This window comes from Martes martes (assembly GCF_963455335.1).
Source record: "Martes martes genome assembly, chromosome: 12".
NCBI classification, from domain to species: domain Eukaryota; kingdom Metazoa; phylum Chordata; class Mammalia; order Carnivora; family Mustelidae; genus Martes; species Martes martes.
The window spans coordinates 83,076,238-83,097,682 of NC_137900.1; the positions used below are offsets into that span (position 1 = coordinate 83,076,238).

Below are 21,445 nucleotides of genomic sequence, written 5' to 3' on the forward strand. Positions count from 1 at the left end.
TCAGATCATGATCTCAAGGTCCTGGGATTGAGCCCCGTGTCTGGCTCCCTGCTCAGCAGGGAGGCTGCTTCTCCCCCTCCCTCTGCTGCTCCCCCTGCTTGTGCTCTGACAATAGATAAAATCTTTTTTAAAAATTATAGCCATCCTAGTGGGTATGAAGTTGTATCTCAATGTTTTTTTCATTTCTCCAATGGCTAATGATATTAAGCATCGTTTCGTATGCTTGGTGGCCGTTTATATATATAGTTTAAGAAAAATGCCCATTCCATTTTTAGGGTGGAATGTTTGTCCTTTTTTTGTTGTTGAGTTGTAAGAACTCTTTATATAAGTAAGTCTAGAGACTGGACTTATCAGATAAATGATCTGCAATATTTTTTCCCCATTCTGTGGTTGTCTTTTCACTTTCTTAATCATGTCATTTGATGCATAAAAGTTTTTGGAGGTGCCTGGGTGGCTCCATCCATTGAGTGTCTGCTTTCAGCTCAGATCATGATACCAGGGTCCTTGGATGGAGCCCCACGTTGGCCTCCCTGCTCAGCAGGGAGTCTGCTTCTCCTCTCCCTCTGCCCCTTCCCCCACTTGTGCTCTCACTCTCTATCAAATAAATAAAAATAAAATGAAAATGAAAGCTTTGTATTTTCAGTTTATTTTTTTCTTTTGCTCATCTTGTTGGTGTCATATCTAAGAAACCATTGCCAAATCCAGGGTCATGGTTTGTCCCTATGTTTTTTTCTAAGAATTTTTTAGTTTTAGCTCTTATATTTAGATTTTTTACCCATTTTGAGTTAATTTTTTTAACAGTATGAGGTAAGGGCTTATTCTTTATTTTACAGATTTTTTAAATGCTAATTCCAGCATAATTAACCTACAATGTTATATGTTTCACGTGTACAATATAGTGATTCAGCAATTCTATATACTGCTCAGTGCTTATCATAAGTGTACTCTTAATCCCCTTCACTTGTTTCACCCAAGACCTAGTAATTTTTGAGGGAAGACTTGTTTTCCTCCTCTGAGTCAGTTTCTTTTAAGATATTTTATTTTTCTGTTTCTTCCTGTGTCATTTGCAATTTCATATTTTTCTTTAAAAATTTCCATTTCTTCATATATTTAAACTTACTGAAAATTTTTGTTTAAAGTATTTTTTTATTGTATTTGAAGTACCTGTGCTATTGGTAACAACATCTCTCCCGTTTATGATATTATGTTTTCTTTTTTTCTTATTAAATTTTGAAAGTAGTTTGTCAGTTTCATTACTCTTTTTACATAGAAACCACTACCTCATTTAAAAACTATAACATTGACCATCTTTCCTCTTAGGTATGGTCATATTCTACATTTTATTGTAGATAGTGATTCCACATGTAAATATTTGTTCTCCTTTGAAATATATTCATTTTTTACAGTCTTTGGTAGGGGCAATAGGGGCAATTTAAACCTAAAAACTTTAAAGGTTAAAGTAAAAATTAGCAAATTAAGCCCTAAAGCTTTAAGGCATTGAGTGAAAATTTTTGAATTACAAGAGACAGAGATCACTCAGTAGAGTTGCTCAATAAAGTCCTTTTTTATTATAGTTCAGACATAAAAATGTAAAGACTATTATAATGAACAATTTATTTATTTTTAATTTATTTATTTTTAAAGATTTCATTTATTCATTTGACAGAGAGAGAAGACAGTGAGAGCAGGAATACAAGCAGGGGGAGTGGGAGAGGGAGAAGCAGGCTTCCTGCTGAGCAGGGAGCCCAATGTGGGGCTCGATCCCAAGGCCCTGGGATCATGACCTGAGTGCCCCTATGATGAACAACTTAGTACCAGTAACCAAGCTTGGAAAATAAAACATTTCACGTACAGATGAAATATATTATATATCCCTTTCTGGTTACATTTCCTATCGCAGAGGTTGACCACAATCACAAATATGATTATCCTTGCATTTATATCTATATTTTTGCCTGTACATATATATTCCTAAGCAGCATGTACTATTACTTTGCATCCTTAAAGTAATATATAAATGATAGTACATGGCATGTGTTCTTCCACAGATAGTTGTTGCTAAATATTATTTATTCAGTTAAAAACATTTTTTTCTGAAGTTTTCTTTTTTTTTTTTTTTTTTTAAGATTTTATTTATTTGACGGAAAGAGACAGCAAGAGAGGGGAACATAAGCAGGGGGAGTGGGAAAGGGAGAAGCAGGCTTCCCGCCAAGAAGGGAGCCAGATGTGGGGCTCCATCCCAGGACCCTGGGATCATGACCCGAGCCAAAGGTAGACGCTTAACAACTGAGCCACCCAGATGTCCCTTCCTGAAGTTTTCTGTTTTTAAATTTGTTTTGAGATAATTTGGAGTTGCTTGTTGAAGTAGTGAGTAGTTTGTTTTGTTTTTTGTTTTTAGCAGTCTCTATGCCCAATGTGGGGCTCAAACTCACAATCCTGAGATCGAGAGTCACATGCTCCACCAACTGAGCCAGCCAGGTGCCCATGGAAGCAGTTTTTTATGATGGCTGTTCTAATCTTTGTCAGATAATTCTAGCATCTGATTTATCTCTATATTGGCATCCATTGATTGCCTTTTCTTGTTTGGGTTGTGACTTTTCTTGTCCTTGGTATGATTTTTTTTATCATATCCTGGAAATTTTGAATAGAAGTGTTGAGTCCTTGGATCCTCTTTAAGTTTTTTATTTCAGCCGGTGGTCACCCTGTTTATGTTTGAGGCATCATCCCTGGCTCTCTTTTCTGGGCTGTGGTTGCAATGATAGTATAGGATTCAGAGCCTGCATAGTGCTATTCTGGTCCATTTCACTCACCTGGCACCATCTAGGCTCCTGTTTGCTTGTGCTGATGCTGCCTGCGGGGGTGAAGAGCTCCTTCCCAGGCAGGTCCTGCTAGGGGGAGTGTGGGAGATGCTAGGCTATGAGACAGTGAGTGCTTCCCTGAGCCTGTTGTCTGGGCCACCCTGTGTCTACCTAATCACTGCTGGTATTGTCTGAGGCCATGGAAGATGCTTTCCTGGGCTCTCGGTGGTGGGTGGAGGATGGAGTATTTTCCAGGGCCATCTCTCTAGGTCATCTAGTGCTGACAGGCTTCTTCCCCATCTCTGCCAGTGCCCCTGAGGGAGAGAAGCAGGTACCTGGGCCTCCTCCTGCCTCTGGTGGTAGTGGTGGAGGTCATCTCTTACCACTGGGTAGAGGCCCAAGAGATGCTAGAATAGGTTTCCGTCTACTGCTAAGTGAGGGCCAAGAGACACTGAGCTTCTGGGTGGAATTCTCTGTCTTCTCTTTGCAGGTGCTGCTGGTGTAGGCAGAGCAGGCCGCCAGGTAAGGCATGGAGGTGGGGTTCCCCATTAGGTCTCTGATGAGCTGCCTCTTTCCTGGGCTTTTTCCTGGCTTGTCCTAGAGTTTATTTGCCCCCCCCCCCTTTTTTTTCCTGGCTTTGCCTTTTGGTGGTTCTGAGCTGTGTGCCTCTGCAGTGCCCAGTCTGGGATATATGGGAGACAAAAGAAATTCCAGGGAACTCCCTCCATATCATTCCTCAAGTCCTAAGGTCCCTAAGGTCCCTAAGGTCCCTAGGGTCCCTAGCCCATTTGCTTTCCTTGTTCTACCTTTCAGAATCCTCTTATAGTTTTCTACAATTATTTCCAGGATTTCCCTCTCCCTGTGCACCCCTGCCAAAGAAAAAAGAATGAGTGCAAAAGAATATTAACAAAGAATGAATCTTTGTAACAATAGAGGTAAGATATGTTTTTGGTAGAATGACTCTAATTCACCTAAGTTCAATCAGATAATAGATTAAATACTAATTGAGATTAATTACAAAAAGTATACATCTCCCAATACTAAAAAAGGGTATTTGATGAAGTTTTCATCTGATGAATATTTTTTCCCTTACGTATATCCCTTTGGCATTGTGTACATGTATATGTATATCTGTCTTTCTATCTATCTGTCCATCCTTCTATCATCTATCTATCATCTCTCTGACCATCTTTATTTTCTGAACTAGAGTCTGGGTGTGTTTCTTCATTTTATGCCTCCAAAAGTATTTCTACATTATTTATGATATATAGATTATAACATCACTGTGCATTAATATTAAATTAACATCCATTTATTCTTAATCCAGTTTAGGTAGATTTAGATGGTTCACAATTGACAAGAGAAAAACAATTTCGAAAGATTGCACATTTTTGTAAGTTTCTAAAATACTGAAACTTTTAGTAAGTTTTATATTTGAGGAATTATTTTGATGATTCACTTATTAACTCATAAATTTAATGCTATAACCATCAAATACTTTTTGACTGCCATTCTATCTTCACATGTTTAATTTGGGGGGGAGGTCTAAAATTTGGATCCCAATTGTGTTCTGGTGATAACAACTTAGTGGGTTTATTGATAAACAAGTATTTGTTTAGGTAACATTCATATGCACTCTTAAGTCCACTTTTAGCATCATTTTGAACTCCTTTTTTATATTCTTCAATGAAGGCTAAAACCTTAGAGGGCATGCCACCAAAAATTGTACTATGGTAATAGAAATCTCCCTTTTCAAAAGGGATGAAAGCTGCTGAGTTAGGGCTTCTCTCATAAGAGAAATTTTTGTCATGTCCAAAATACCACCATGCATGGAGTTGAGCTACAGACTTGCCCAGGGCTTCTACCCCAAAGTCGTTCTTGAAGATCTGGTTTACAGTCATACTGAAGAGAAAGTCAACTTCATGTTGGATGTGTTCTAGGATGTACTTATTCAAGTTTCTTATGTATATGTAATTCAGGTCTTTCCACACATGTTGTCTGAGTACAATACATAGTTTAAATGTTCGAAGGGGACCTAGCTCTATTGGAGGTAGTTTGGAGAAGTCATCCATCAAGATGTAAAAGATAACATTGTAGCCACTCATGAAGTATTTATTAGCAGACTGGATGAACTGTTGCAGGTACTGGTCCACAAACCTGTGAAACATGAAAAACAAAACATTTTGAAAACTCATCAGGAGAATACATGTCACTTAACACATGTATTATTGTTGCTAAGACCTATCAGTAGGTAGGAGCAGAGAAGTTGCATCTAGAGCTTAACTGTGTTGGTTAATGAAAGAGGTGGTAGTGAGCTTGGGGGTCTCAGAAGAGCCATAAAGTTGGTTGAGAAGAAAGGAGAAGAGAGCTAAGTGGATATTAATAAGAAGATTGCTAAGTCGTGTAAAGGACTCAGCCATAGCTAGAGAAAATAACCACTATAAATAATTATGCAGGTCAGCCAGAAATCATGATTAGGGTTAATTATAGTAATTCTTTGGCTGTGTAGAGAGTTCATGGGTGCTTATCCACATTCTTCCAAAATAAAAAAGGATGAATGTTAGTAGCACCTACTTTCCAGTAGCAAACACAGCCAAGCCTACAGTAATGTTCCGCCTTTTATAATACTTTTCCAGGACTTGTCTATCGTAAGTTCCTTCCCATATGATTGGCGCAAACCAATCAGTTGTTTTTACATCAGGACGTTTTCTGTTGAACAAACACGAAACAAATTAAGTTACCACCTTATCATGACAACAGAAGTTTTGGTCCAAGTGATAATAGCTAATGATTATAAAGTACTTACTATGTACCAGGCACAGTGATTAAGTGCTTTACAGGTTTCGTTTAATCCTTACAATGTCCCATAATATAAGTACTATCATTATCTCTATTTTTCATATGAGGAAACATGAGCACAGATTGAGTCAATTATTTAGTATCCCACAGCTAACAAATGGCAGAGTCAAGATTTAAGATCTTCAAAAGATTTTATTTTAGGGATTTTTTAAACTTTCACATTTATTTATTTATTATACATTTATTTTAAAACCCTACTTAAAGTCTGCACTTCTATTTGATTCACAAGTCTCAAACTCCACCTTAATACTGGCCAGATGTGTCCTTGTCACAGTGATGATGCTTATCAATTAGGCACATCACAGATGCAAATCAATATCTACTTGAGAAGATGAAAGAGTTTGAAGATTATCCCTCCTTCTTCATTAGGTCAGATTAAGGATTTGCTAACAGAACAAAAAGGGTCTCTGAAAGCAGAAGTCAGTTTAAAAACTTGTGTTTAGAAATTGTTTGGTAGGGGCGCCTGGGTGGCTCAGTGGGTTAAGCCTCTACCTTCGGCTCAGGTCATGATCTCAGGATCCTGGGATTGAGCCCTACATTAGGGTCTCTGCTCAGCGGGGAGCCCGCTTCCTCCTCTCTCTCTGCCTTCCTCTTTGCCTACTTGTGATCTCCACCTGTCAAATAAATAAATAAAATCTTAAAAAAAAAAAAAAAGAAATTGTTTGGTAAAACAAAAGAGGAAGTAGGAGAGACTTGGAGTCATTAGATTTCTGTTACAGGTATGGAACTCCTTCTCTGGAAGGTAAATGCTGGCCAGAGGGCATTCTCTGCAAAGGAGTTGCTTAGCAGTCTGGCAGGCAAGATGATCTACCCTCTGGATGGCAACTAGACACCTTGCCCAGTTTCCTTCGTGGCTGGCTTAGTGTCTCTGTGTAAAGTGGCCTCAGCTACTTGGAGTCCAGTGGAGTTTATGCATGGGCTCAATGTCATGGTTATCTCTTTGCTAAGACCAAGCTATGTCCAGTCCTGAGCACCTAACTTGTCAACGACAGGGGACGATTGGAGCCCACACTATGACACCATTTCCCAGGGAGATCAGCCAGCCAGATGGCTGGTTGATTAGATCAGGCTTTTATAAAAGAAAGGGACAAGATTTTCCTTCAAGGGGAATGTTTTATGTTCTGGGTAGGGATTTGCTTTTCCTGTCTACAAATAGGTCAGCTTTGTTGACTTGCAGAATATCTTTTTTTTTTTCCCCAGAATATCTTGTTAATTGCCATTGTATCACACATAACATTGCCTCTATCCAAGGTACTCATTTCATGGTGAAAGTAGTATAACAGTTGGCCCACTCACATAAAGTTCTCTGGTCTGACTCTGTGCCTCACGGTCTAGAGGCAGCTAGCCTGATAGAAAGTGGAATAGCCAGGGAAAGTCTCAATTTCAGTGCTAGTTCCGAGATTAATTCCCCTGAAAAGGTTGAGGAACTGTTCTGTAGTAGTACGCCATTCATGCTTTGAATCAGTGAACACTATGAAACACTGTTTCTTCCAAAGCTAACATGCAGTTCATAAAACAAGGTGGATGTGGGGATGTTCCTACTCATGATTACATCTCATAATTCACTTACAGAACGTTTACTTGCCATTGTTGTGACCTTGTGCTCAGTATGTGTAGTGTTCTCAGTTCCCAAGGGAGGAGTCTTTCCTCTAGGAAGTAAGTCATAGTTCTGTGAACCTGATATCAGGTCACTTGTGGTTCCTCATGCTCCAGAGTTAACAGGCAGAAACATCTGGTTGGCATGACTGATCTTCCTCACCAAGAAGATATCAAGATGAGGTTATACAGTGATGGCAAGGAGGGCTTCATATAGAATGCAAGTGATTCTGGCAAGTTGCCTCTGCTACTCTCGTTTCCAGTAATAACGGTCAGTGGGAAGTTGTGGCAACTCCATAAGGTCAGACCACAATGAGAATCAGACTCTTCAGGAATGGCGGTTTGAGTCACCCTATCATATAGAAACTCTGGCCATCAAAGGGGTTAGCAGACAGTAAAGAAATCATGGGGAGGTGATTGTTAGCTGCCTCCTTTAATTGCCAACCACCTGTACAGCTGCAGAAGTGGGATAGTAGCCATGATTTGCTATGTTAATTATTTTCTCCCCCTCGCCACCTTATATGAAGAGTGCTAGAGATGGCAAATGTTACAATTTAGGTTACATTTTAGGTTGGGAATATGGCTGGATTGCCATCATCTTGATGATACCCCTTAGCTGATGTGACTTCCTATTTCTCCTGTTTGGGGAACATGAGCTTCTCAATCAAGTCAAATTTGAGAAATGATGCTTAGTGGCAAAAAGGTTGGATTGTGTTAGTTATTCTCCATTTACTGTTCCACTCTCTATCCTCAGCCCTTCTCTACCTGGCCTGCCTTGGGAGCAAATTGATCACCCAAAGTTCCCTGCTGTATGGCTTGCTGTGAGTGGGAGGCACCAGCATAAGATCAGAGGACAGGAAAGGAGGTTGTCTATTTTCTTTCTCTCTCTTCCAGCTCTGTTGAGATCTTGACAGTGGCTGTGTCCATATACAACTACAACTTCTATTGGGCAGTCCATTCCTGGTTCCAGAAATCCCTGGAAATCTCCAAGAACACCATCCCTTCTCTTGTCCCTTTAGGCTGAGCATGGTCACAGCTTCTTGCTGTTGCAAATCTCTTGATGCCTCTGTATCCTTTGCTGGGTCTCTTCACCTTGTTCACACATCTGCCAACCACCCCTTTACTAAAGTTACTTCATCTCAGTTGAGCTGTTTCTCTCATACCCTGATAGATTCAGTATCTGAAGAGCTTAGAAAATACCTCAGGAGACCTGAGCAGGTGGTATTTGGCAGTATACAAATTGACCTACTCATGAAGTATATTGCTAACAATGAAAATTTGCAGAAGGAAGGTACACAGGTGAGAATGCTAAAGTGTCGTAGTGCTATAGACTATCATAGGTCTGACATAGAAGTATGATAATGAAGGAGGGAAATCATATATATGGCCTCAGATATCCACATTCCTAATAGAGAGAGAATAGGTGCTAAAATGAATTAGAAATTATTTCAATGCTAGAAGGCATTACTAAGATTTGACGGGATGGGATCATGACAATAATATGGGAGGGTATAATTTGTTCAAAAAGTAGTTCTGGAGAGAGGGGGCGGGGACTCTTCCTGTAAGTCCAGGCTATATTGTGGTATATCTAGTTTTAGGAAACTGAATAGGAGTCTAAAAAGTGTAAGAAGCAGAAGTGATGTCATAGAGATAAATATACCATGAGCAAACAGAATCATGGTAATACTAGAGAATTTCCAGTGTGTATGTTTCCTGCTCCAGAGTATACAATCTTCCACCTCCCTTCTTCCCAGCCAGATTGCCATACTAGCAGCCTATTGGTACCCTTTTCTTCCCCCCACCATATTCATAGAATTCTATCGATAATATGTGTATAATATGCACATATACATTAAATACACACATATATCCAGGCTTTAAAACCTTGTTTATTTCATAATAATGAGATAATTCATACTTTTCTGCAGCTTGCCTTTGTACTCGACACACCTTTGTGGACATCCTTTCAGGTTATCTGGACTAGTTCTTATTCACTTTGTAATGGCTGCATAATATTCCAAGGTGTGCACGGTTTGTTTAGCCATTTCCTTACGAAAATATTTTCATTTTATTTCTGGGATTGCTGTCTTTATGAAAAGTGATATAACAACCTTAATCTTATGTCCTTAGGTATTGTTGCTGTTATTTTTACTGGCTAATCCCAGGAGTAGGATTCCTGTATACCCATGTTCCTTTTTAATAGTTGTTACCCGGGTACCTGGGTGGCACAGTTGGTTAAGCAACCAACTCTTGGTTTTTGGTCAGGTCCTGATCTTTTGGGTCTTGAGATCGAGCCCCACATAAGGCTCCGTGCTCTGTGGAGAGTCTGCTTGAAGATCCTCTTCCTCTGCCCTTTCCCCCACTTCGAGAGGGAGTGCTTACGCTCTCTCTCAAATAAATAAACAAATAAACAAATAAATAAATATTTTTAAAAATTGGGTTGTTACCCAATTACTTTTTGAAAGGCCGCAATACTTCACCTTCCCACCAGCATTTCCTCTATACTTTTAGACTGTAGCTTTAAAAAGATTTCAGTTTGATAGGTATAAATAGTAGCTCATTATTACATCATTTTACATTTCTGTGATTTCTAGTGAATTTGAATATCTTTTTGTATATTTATTGGCTATCTCAATTTGCTCTAATGTGAAGGAATTTATATACATATACACACACACACACACACACACACACACACACACATATATATGTGTGTGTGTGTGTATATATATATTTTAGAGAGAGCACGCGCATGAGCAACAGGGGATGGGTGGGGTGGGGAGAGAGAGAATCTCAAGCGGGCTCCATGTTCAGCACAGAGCCCAATGTGGGGCTCATGACCCTGAGATCATGACCTGAGCTGAAATTAAGGCTCGGATGCTTAACTGACTGAGCAACCCAGATACCCCAAGTTTCATATTTCTCTACTGAATTGTTAATTTTTTCTCTTTTATAAAAGTTCCTTATATTTCAGTAATTATCTGTATTACATTAATTTTTTCCTACTTTTTGTCTACTAAATCTTTTGTTTTAAACCAAATAAACATTAATTTTTTTTTATATAGTAAAATATGCCTTTGTAAATAGCTAGGAACTTCCCAGCATGAATTAAGATTTCCTTCTTACCTAGACTTTACATGTTGTCATACTGATTTTCTAACAATTTTTTTTACTGCTTTATTTTTTACAGTCAAGTCTGTAATCTATCAGGAATTTATCTTTATGACATAGGAGTAAGGCCCCATTTCCCCCCATACTTATTTTGCTCATAGTGTCAGTATAATTTATAAAATAATCCCTCCTTTCCTTACTGATTTTTTAAAATACCGTTTTGTTATATATCAACTTTGATACGTACTGTGATCTAATTCTGGATTTACTACTCCTCTGATCCATTCCATGTTGACTTGATCATAATGATGTTAGAATATGTTCAGATATTTAAGGCAAAATCCTCTTAACTTTCTTATTTTTCACACTTTCCTTGGATGTTCTGAGACATTTATTTTTTATATTTATTTACTTTAAGCTTATAGTTTTTTCTACTTAATAAGAATGGAAAATGAACTTCTTCCCGATATCTCAGTATTGAAGAGGTCATTTCATTTTAAACTAAAAGCCAATATGATGCTTTGTAATAAAACACAATGCCTCCTACCACTACTATTACATTGTTATGGAGGTGCTATCATTTCAATTAGACAAAAGCTCATGTATTTACTTATTCTACAAATATTGAATCTATACTATATCTGGGCTTTTTTTTTTTTCGAGGCACATTCTCATGGGAGAGGCAGATAATAAATGAATAAGCAAGCAAATATACAGTGTGTCAAATGTTGATAAGAGCAATGAAAAAAATAAATCTGGATAAGGGAGAAAGGGAATGACGTGCCGATTTATATGGAGTGATTAGAGAAGGCTTTACTGATTACATTGGAGTGGAGTCCTGAGGGAAGTGAAAGAATGAGTCATTTGGCTGTTTGGAGGATGGATGGTCTATGCAGAAAGAACAGCAGGTGCAAAGAAGCCCAGGTGAGGGCATGCTTGTTACATCCAAAGAACAGCAAGGAGCCAGCATGAGTGGAGTGGAGGGAGGGAAACAATAGTTGAAGATGAGGCCAAAGATAGATATTGGGCAGCTATTTTATCTATAATTTTTTTCATATTTTAAATACTTTGAACTCTTTAAAAAGACCTCTTACAAGAGTGTTACTTCTTAATGTTCATAATAACAAAAACCTAGAAACAGTTCAAGTGCCCATTACTAAGGCAATGGATAAACAAACTGTGGTACATTTCTATAGTCCACTATCACGCAGCCATCAAAATGAATAATAGTGATATGCAGTTTGGATGAATCTAAGCACTCTAATATTAAGGGTTGAACTAAGTCCCTGGAGATTACACACAGCATTATATCCTCTTTATAAAGTTACCAAAACTAAAATTTAAAAATATGCTATTTCCAGAACACATAGGGAAGATCTAACTTACATTAAAAAAAGAGAAAGCAAGGGGATGATGATGCAGGATTCAGGACAGAGGTTGTTTCAAGGCAGAGGGTGAAGAGACAGAATGGGGGTACTGGAAAAGGCAGAGCTGGGCATTGAAGTTATTGAATGTTGACGTTCTTGTTTCATTAAAAATAAGCAAACAAGTAAACAGTGGATCTTGCATAACCTAACGATGAGAGTGAGTCATGGAGCAAAGATTATTATCTCATTCTGTGCACTTGAGGTTATTTTAAAAACAGAAATATGAGGGGCGCCTGGGTGGCTCAGTGGGTTAGGGCCTCTGCCTTCGGCTCAGGTCATGATCCCAGGCTCCTGGGATCAAGCCCCATGTCCGGCTCTCTGCTCAGTAGGGAGCCTGCTTCCCTTCCTCTCTCTCTACCTACTTGTGATCTCTGTCTGTCAAATAAATAAATAAAATCTTTAAAACAAACAAACAGACATAAATAGAAAAAAAGAATTCATAGATCATGAAATACAAATAACACACATATAAAAGATATCCAAATTCAATGATAATTATAGAAGTGCAAATTGAATTGAGATATTTTAACTAGCAGTTTTTGCCAATAATATTTGATACTACTAGAATAAAATGTAAATTTATAAAACAAATAAAATATTATTCACATTTATCCACTGTGAATTATAAAACAAATGGAATAATTATTAAAAGGCAATTTAGCAACCTGAATAAAAATGTAAAATGTCTACGTCTCTTAAACTAATGATGCTACAATAGGCATTTATTATATGGTTAAGTTCACACAAAGAGGGACCAAAAAATGTACAAGGATGTTCAACAAAACATGACTTACAACAGCCCTCAAACTGCAAATGATTCAAAACCAACAGGGAATTGGCTATATAAATTATGGTATAGAGCCATAAAATAGAATACTTGGTGGCCATTATAAGGAATGAGATTTTTCCCCGAATAATGCCAAAATCAAGAGAAGTCCTTAATGGCATTTTCAGTCTGCTACTAAAAAGATTTTTTTTTTCCCTTTATAAAACCAGGAACGTTAAACTAGATAACAAGTTTTCTCATTATGACCTTTAATTGCCCGGTTCTTGATAAAGAGACACTAGGTTTATGTATAAAAGCCTTAAAAATAAAAACTCCAAGGGGGCATTTGGGTGACATCTGCCTTCGGCTTAGGTCACAATCCCAGTGTCCTGGAATAGAGCCATGTGTCAGGCTCCCTGCTCAGTGGGGAGCCTTCTTCTCCCTCTCCTCTCCTCTCAAGCTCTCTCTCTCTCAGATAAATAAATAAAATCTTTAAAAAATATTAAAAGAGGGGGCACCTGGGTGGCTCAGAGGGTTAAGCCTCTGCCTTCAGCTCAGGTCATGATCTCAGCGTCCTGGAATCATGCCCCGCATCGGGCTCTCTGCTCAGCGGGGAGCCTGCTTCCTCACCTCTCTCTCTCTGCCTGCCTCTCTGCCTACTTGTGATCCCTATCTGTCAAATAAATAAAAAAAAAATCTTTAAAAACAAGTTTAAAAAAAATATTAAAAGAAAGTAAAAACTCCAAGGCCTAGAAGCCTCCCAGGATAGGTACAATTTGATGATGGGGGAAAAAAAACTCCCCCACTTAAATTGAGATGATGATGATGATAATGATGTATGTGCAGAATATTTTTTCTTACTTAGGATTAAACCAGTCTGAGAGCTGAGGTTCTTCTGCTTCATGATCCCTGATACAAAGAAAAAGTCAAGTTAAGAGTAATCCACTTATTCAACAAGTAATTATTGTGTCCCTGTAATATACAGGCACTGTTTGGTGCTTGTTCTATAACTATGAACATTTAGATCAGCTCCTGCTCTCCGGAAGCCAATAGACTAGCTGGAAAGACAATAGCAAATAGACAATTCCAGTACAGAGTGTTAACCACTAATAGGGAAAAACAGATCTCCATGGGAGCATATAAATGGGGCATCCAACCTAAATGTGGGGTTAAGGGAAACTATTTGTAGATGAAATATGTAAACTGGGTCTGGAAGGATAGAGGCTAGTTCAGGAAAGAAGTGTAAGGTGAAGGGGTCATGACCAAAGGTGGGAAGGCAAGGAATAGTATGGTTCTTGAATGGGGGAATATATTTTTTAAATTAACAGAGCAGGAAAAATAATGCATATTCAGACAAAAACACAGATTTATTTAATTCACTTATCAAGTATTAGTAGCTTACTATGTGACAGATACTTAATGACATGTTAAAATAAAGGGGTTACAACAGGGATCTGGATGTTTGTCTTTGATTTTCATTTGAAGATAGGATCCACCTAAGGTTTTGTTTTAAGTTAATTCTTTAATTAACAAGGCTATGAGGGAACTTCTTTTCCATAAACTGGGAATATAAAATAAGATTAATTTTAAGGGACTAGTACTTCCAGAAAGATGGACTAAGTACTCATTTTCCCCATTCCTGACACTAAGTATAGCTAAAACCCCAGGACATTATATTTAAAACAAACAAAAGTAGACTCTGAAAGGTGAAGAGAAGAAAGCAGATCAGGTAGGTGCACTGGGACTCAAGGATCGATGTGGCAATGCGTTCCCTGGGTTTTCTGCCACTTATAGCCCAGATTGGGTGCCAGAGAAACCAGCAACCCAGAGATGACAATGGGCACAAACAGGGGGCAAAAAAAGATCCTTGAGAAAGGCTGCTTTTGATAACTAAAGGACCAGGAAAAGGGCAACCCAGCAAGGCAGAGAACTTGTAGACACTACTCACTGTGCCCAAGCACTGTGCCCAGTGCCACTGAAAAACTGTAGCCCCATATCCATCCCTCCAGCAAAGACAAAGTAGAGAGCTTAGACTACTACCCTCACCAGACCATAATAAGGATCTCCTCCCTCCCTCACTGGTATGGAGTTAGAAGAGGTTATTGGGGGTTAAAACTGTCACCATTGCTTAGCAATTTTGGCAGTCCTCCTGTGGTTGTGTCAGTGGAGACCACATGGGGACTCCAAACTCCCATCCCTGCTCATTAGTAATAAGGAGCCCCTCCCCACTGGATTTTAAGGGAGGCAGAGTCAAGAACCAAAATTTCACCCCTCAACTGACAGTAATGAGATGGTGCCACCCTATTTCTCAGCTGGAACAGTGTTAGAGGATGCTTATGAAAACATAAGATTTAAATAATATCCAGAGTCTCGTAATACCCCAAACTGTCCAAGTTTCAATTTTAAAAAAAATCATACCAAGAATTGGGAAGATCTCAACTTGAATGAGAAAGGATAATCTATAGATGCCATGATGACAGATATTAGAATTATCTGACAAGGACTTTAAAGTAGCCCTTGTAAAAGTGCTTCAGTGGGGGAAAAAAAGTGCTTCTATGAGCAATTACAAACATATGAAACATGAAAAAAATAGGAAGTCACAGCAAAGAAATAGAAAGTCTTACTAAAGATATGGAAGATAAAAAGAAGAACCAAATGGAAATTTTAGAACTTAAAAATATAAAACTGGGGCGCCCTGGGGGGGCTCAGTGGGTTAAAGCTTCTGCCTTCGGCTCAGGTCGTGATCCCAGGGTCCTGGGATCGAGCCCCACATCGGGCTCTCTGCTCAGCGGGGAGCCTGCTTCCCCCCTCTCTCTCTGCCTGCCTCTCTGCCTACTTGTGATCTCTGTCAAACAAATAAAATTTTTAAAATATATATATAAAACTGAAATAAATAAACTCAAGAAATAGGCTTAACATCAGAATGGAGATGATGGAGGAAAGAATCAGTGAACTTGAAGACAGACTAACAAATCACTTAACCTGAACAACAGAGAGAAAAAACTGAGGGGGGGGGGGAAGAAAAAGAAAAGAAAGAAAAAGCTTCAGGGACATGTAGGACCAAAACAAAAGATCTAACATTTATTAATTGGAATCCCAATGGAAAGGGAGAGGAGGGGACTGAAAAAGTATTAAAAATATGGCTAAACACGCCCCCCCCCCCAATTTGGCAAAAGATAAACATACAGATTCAAGAAGCTGAGTGACCCCTAAACAGGATATTCCTAAGGGAAAACGAAACCTTGCTAAGGCACATGATAGCCAAATTTCTGAAACATAAAGATGAAAAGAAAGCTAAAGGTGAAAAGAATCTTGAAAACAGACAGAAGAAAATGATTCACTGATAGGGGAAAAATAACTTGAATGAAAATGGATTTTTTATTAGAAACTATGGATCCAAAAGGAAGTAGAACAATATTTTTCAGGTGCTTTAAGAAAAGAACTGTCATCCAAACTGTCCCCCAGTAGGGGTGCCTGGGTGGAGCAGTTGGTTAAGCACCTGAAAGTTGACTTAGTCTTGGGTAGTGGTCTCAGGATTGTGAGATTGAGGCTCTGTGCTGAGCAGGGAGTAGTCCGCTTGGGATTCTCTCCCCCCTCCCTCTACTGCTCCCACTCGTGCATGCGCACACTCTCTCTTTCCTCAAATAAATAAATAAATACTTTTTTTTTTTTTTTGGGTGAATGGTTAAACAAACCTTGGTACATCACTTCATGGAATACTACACAGCAACAAAAAAGGAGTGATCTATTGAAATACAACAAGGTGGCTGGATGTCAAGAGCATTATCCTGAGTGGAAAAAAAGCTCATTTCAATAGATCGTATACTGTATGATTCCATTTATAAAGCGTTCTCAAAGTAGCAAAATTATAAAGATAAAAATAGATTAGTGGTACTAGGAGTTAGAAAGGGTTGAGGAGAGGAAGTTAGGGTTGGGTATAAAATGGTAGCTCAGAGGAGATCTTTGTGATGATGGAATAGTTTTCTGTATGGATTGCCGTGGCGGTCTACAAATCTACACATGTGAGAAAGTGTTATGTAATTATATACATACATTGTCCCAGCATCAATTTCCTGTTTTGATATTGCATGACAATTACGTAAGATATAACACTGGGGGAAATTGAGTGAAGGGTACATGTAACCTCTTCACTATCTTTGCAACTTCCTATGAATCTGTAATTATTTCAAAATCAAATATTAAATAATAACTTTGAAAGTGCATCCCATTTTGACATTTCAGAGGTGTTTTTAGCCAAAAATATTTTAATATAAGATTGCTCAAGACTTGTGCTTTTTCAAAATCCAATTTGACCATGCCTAACTTCATTAAAAATGTATAGTGACAAATGGAGAACTTTTAAAAAAGAAGTTGATTTTTTTGAGAGTTGGTTTCACTAATTTTTCAGGTCCTACCTGGGTCATTGGTAGAAAACATGGTGGACTACAGAGGGCTATCAGTCTACAGAAAAATATCATCCTAGAGAGAGATACTTAAACTATAGCAAATGTGAAAAATCTGTCTAGTGTAAGCAGGTGAGTGTGGTGAGGGAACAAAATTTGGAGACGTGCACATATGCATATCCATATGAACTCATATGCAGGCACATATACATGTGTATCAAATATTTCTGAACTGATACCCAAGAAATTTGTCAGTGGTTGCTCTAGAGAATTCAGTCCATTTTTCCGATCCTTCTGATTGCCATCATCATTAGAACTCACTTGACTCCAACCACTTTGCCCTCAATATAGTTTAGAATATTTATAGAACAAAGATTCTTACCAGCAGAGATTCATCTTCTGTAGGTGGTTCTTTATTCTTAATATATATGAAAAAAAGATAGTTTAGTGTTAAATTTGAACAAATGCCTATTACAGTTGGAATAACAAAAAATCTAGAACTCAAATCCATTCATTGGTATTGTTAGCCAAACAATTACTAAATACCTGCCATATACCAAAATAATACTATGGTTCTGGAATCCAGAACTGCAGTGAGCTTATGGTCTCTTATTTCCTTTTTGACTAAGCCCCCTATCTTCAAAAAGATTATAATAATACTATTACAAGTGACAATGAGTCCTTTCCATTAAGGTACAACACCCTAAGAGGACAAATAACATGTAAGACATGATACCAAACCAATAAGGTTAATTTTAAAAGACATTAGCTCCCACAGTATAGCTGATTTTCCAATAGCAGTCAGTAACATGGCATTGCTTATTTAAAGAAACTGTAAAGAGGAAGGCAGGAGGAGGGAAGAATTTGAATTTTTCTATGAGAGAACTCTAGCAGGTTGACAGATTCCAAGTGCAGCTCTGTTTCTATAGCACATTACTTTGAGTCTCGTTCCTATCAGGTGGGGCACTGACATAGCTTTAAGCTAAAATGCACCTAAAATAACCCCCAACATTCTCCATTCTCTATTATCTTGCCTTACTTCTTTCTTCCTAGCACTATTACATAAAATACACAGCTCCTGACATTATGTTATATATGTCTTTGCTTATCGTCGCTCTTCTCTACCTAGAATATAAAGCTGCTGCCTAAGAGCAGTCACTTTCTTTGAGTTATTACTGTTTTCCCAACACCTAGAACAGGCACCAAAAAAAGTGCTCAATAAATATTTGTTGAATGTTGAAAAGTGAAAGAATGTATCTATAATTTAATTAGTTCCTCAAAGAGGAGAAAATCTCCAATTAACTTTTTATTTTTACACAAAACTCAGCATTTTAGATCAACTGCCAATCATTAAAGGCGGTAATTCATCAATCTTTTATATTTACCGGGAATGATACATAATCATCAGCACTAAAGCAAATGCAGTTAATAACAGCATTTTCCATTTAGAATTCTTTCTCCCCTAGGGAAAAAAAAAAGGTGGGGGGAGAGAAAGGAGTTTTTTGGAAAGTAAGAAACAATTTCCTTGCCATCTTCTAATAACTAATTAATTATGGAATCAACTTATGGAAACTTGGCCACCAAAGTGTCTGATTTCTGATTCTTGAATGCTTGAGCTTAGGAAGAAGGCAGACTTAGGGAAACCACCTATTTTGTATGAAGTGCCTACAAAAGTCTCAGGATGCCGACTAGTAATTTTTAGGTCTGGTGCAGAGTGTGAGATTCCTTTTGTATTCTTTTATCAAAGCCCTCCCCCCCACTCCGAATACCTAAAGGAAATTCAGTAAAACTCTCTCTCTTTTTCACTTGTGCTTCTGAGAAAAGAAAATGAGGTCCTTATGAAGGTGTTTTTATGCGCTGGAATATGTTCTTCCCCCAAAGTCGGTTTTTATATATTTTTTTTCCTCACGAAGGTATTAAGACTAATAATTTATTCAAAGACTATAGGACTAGTTACCTAAAAACATATGAGCTCTCTCAAAGGTATATTCTTGTAAACAGTGATTAAAAATCTAAATTAAAGGTATTATACTCTGAAATGGGATATTTGGCTCCAGCCAATGCACTAAGCTTGTGTTGCAAGTGTTAGATAGTATTTCTGTTTACCCATGGGGCACCCTGCTGGCTCAGTTCATGGAATATGTGACTCTTGATCCGGGGGTCATCAGTTTGAGCCCCACTTTGAGGGTAGAGTTTAAGGGGGAAAAAAAGGATCTCTATTGATCAGCATAAATTGGTTTTCAGTAGGCATTATCCAAGAACAGGTCCTGCTTTTGGGTATGTGTTGGAGTAAAATGGAGGTCTCTGATACTTAGTTTTTGAATACTTATTTAATGAGCAAGATGCTTAGATCTGTATCTTCCAACATGGTGGTTATTAGCAACTAGTGACTAGTGAGTACTTGAAACGTTGTTAGTCCAAACAGTGGAGTGTGAAGACTCATTATGGAAAAAATAGTGGATGATATCTCATTAATGATTGCATATATTGATGAAATGTTGAAATGAAATTTTGGATATGGTGAATTAAATAAAGTAGACCATTTAAATGAATTTTATCTGTTTACTTTTAACCTTTTTCAGTGTGTCTCCTAGAATATTTAAAGTTACAAATGTGGTTTGTGCTATATTTCTGTTGGTTAGTTCTTCTATAGATACTACCAGACTGGGAAGGCTTGAATTTGACACAATTCCAGGAATGTGGAATGACTACCTTTTAAATTCAAAAACATTAGAGGGGCGCCTGGGTGGCTCAGCTGGTTAAGCCTCTGGCTCTTGATTTCAGCTCAGGTCATGATCTCAGGGGTCTTGGGACAGAGCGCAGTGTCGGGCTCTGTGCTTAGTGGACAGTCTTGTTGGGGATTCTCTCTCTGCCTCTGCCCCTTTCTCCACATGTGTGCGTGCTCTCAAACAAATAAATAAATAAATTCTCTCAAATAAATAAATAATCTTTTTAAAAAACCCATTAGAAATACTCTATGTATGTGGTAATAGTCCATCTAGTCAGATTATTTTCTGACAGTGTGCCTTCAATGACATTGTTCTTAAAGGCCAGTAATATGTTGAAGTGTCATCTATTTTGTACAATATACTTTTAAGGCCAAGGTTTGGGGATGACCCCTACCTATGATTTTGCCAGATCACCCAATTTTTCATACAGTTTCTTCCTGAGAGCCTTACCTTTAGTTTTGGTGATGTAAAAGAAGTCCTAGTATGTTTCCCAATCATTATATTTTTGGATCTATAAAAAAAAATCAGATATTGTAAAATACTGTCCTAGTGTTTAAATCCTTTGCTTGTGATGATGTCACCAGACTCTTTTGATGATGAAATCATTTGAAAGTCACAATGATACTGTCATAATGATACATGTGGTCGCAAGTTCTCTTTGCTACCAGATGGTAAAATTTTGTCCCATTTGAAAAAGGATTTTAAAAAATAGTTTGCTTTTAGTTTCCTTTGTTGTACTTTCTTACCTTTACTGTTGACTTATTTTTACTTACAGAAATATATTTTGAGTGGTGTGCTATTTGTATATGTATGTGTAGATGAATTACAAAAAACATGCTCTGTCTTTCTCTTCACCCTCTTTTAGGCATTGTCCAATTATCCCAGGTAAATCTAATCCTTTCTTACCCTTTTTTAGAATGTCTTACAAGTACTTATTTTTCTGATTATAGAAGTAACACATTTTCACGTTACAAAATTTGTCAAGTGCATAAAAGCACAAAAAGGAAATGATAATCAAATGTAGTCACCCTCTCCTGAGATGATCACTCCTAATTTAAGATAGCATGTACCTTTGTTAAAGGTTTAAAATGGTTTTTCTTATTGAAAAAGACACACGCACACACACACACAGAGTAGAAAATTCAAACAGAGAAAAAGATTACATAATGCTTATCTTCTTCAGCACCAACTCATTCCATTGTCTTATCCCCAGTGACAGCCACTCACAGTTTCTTGGGATTTATTCCATAACTATTCTGCAACTATAAGGACATTTATCTATTTTTAAGTGTATAGGTCTCCTTTTCACACACATGACAGCATACTAAAAACATCCTTCAGTACTTCGAATATCTCACATATCAGTATATTTTGAAGATCATTCCATTACATTTCATATATCTAACTCAATTCTTTTGCTAGTGAACCTTAATATGTATATTATATGTATCATAATTTATGTAACCAGTTCTCTATTGCTAGACATTTTGCTTGTTTATTGTCTTTGCCATTATAAGAAATGCCACAATGTTTCCACTTCCATTTCTACTTGAAGGTGCAAACCTGCCATATGAGCACATGTTGAACTAGTGTTGGGTCAAAGGTTATATCCACTTCATGTTTAAGTAAATGTTACAAAATTGTTTTCCATAGGGTTTGTTCCAGTTTAACTAGTACCATCAATGGGTAAAAGTACCCATTTTCTTACATTCTCATCAATATGAAGTGTGTTGTTAAAATAGTTGGGTATTTGAAA

The 21,445-nt window shown here is 37.7% G+C and overlaps 1 protein-coding gene and 1 long non-coding RNA gene across 2 annotated transcripts in view; one reads left to right on the forward strand and one right to left on the reverse strand.

The window, feature by feature from the left end:
• Positions 1-21,445, forward strand: part of LOC308353266 — a 72,407-nt gene that overhangs the window by 26,364 nt on the left and 24,598 nt on the right. The gene's annotated exons all lie outside the window — the stretch shown is intronic.
• Positions 4,289-21,445, reverse strand: part of GLT6D1 (glycosyltransferase 6 domain containing 1) — a gene marked incomplete at both ends in the record, with an annotated part of 28,555 nt that continues 11,398 nt past the window's right edge. The window contains 5 exons of the mRNA XM_080819491.1: positions 4,289-4,955; positions 5,373-5,507; positions 13,419-13,466; positions 17,343-17,378; positions 18,346-18,422. Coding sequence (XP_080675617.1) covers positions 4,289-4,955; positions 5,373-5,507; positions 13,419-13,466; positions 17,343-17,378; positions 18,346-18,422 — 963 coding nt within the window. The remainder of the gene's footprint in view (positions 4,956-5,372; positions 5,508-13,418; positions 13,467-17,342; positions 17,379-18,345; positions 18,423-21,445) is intronic.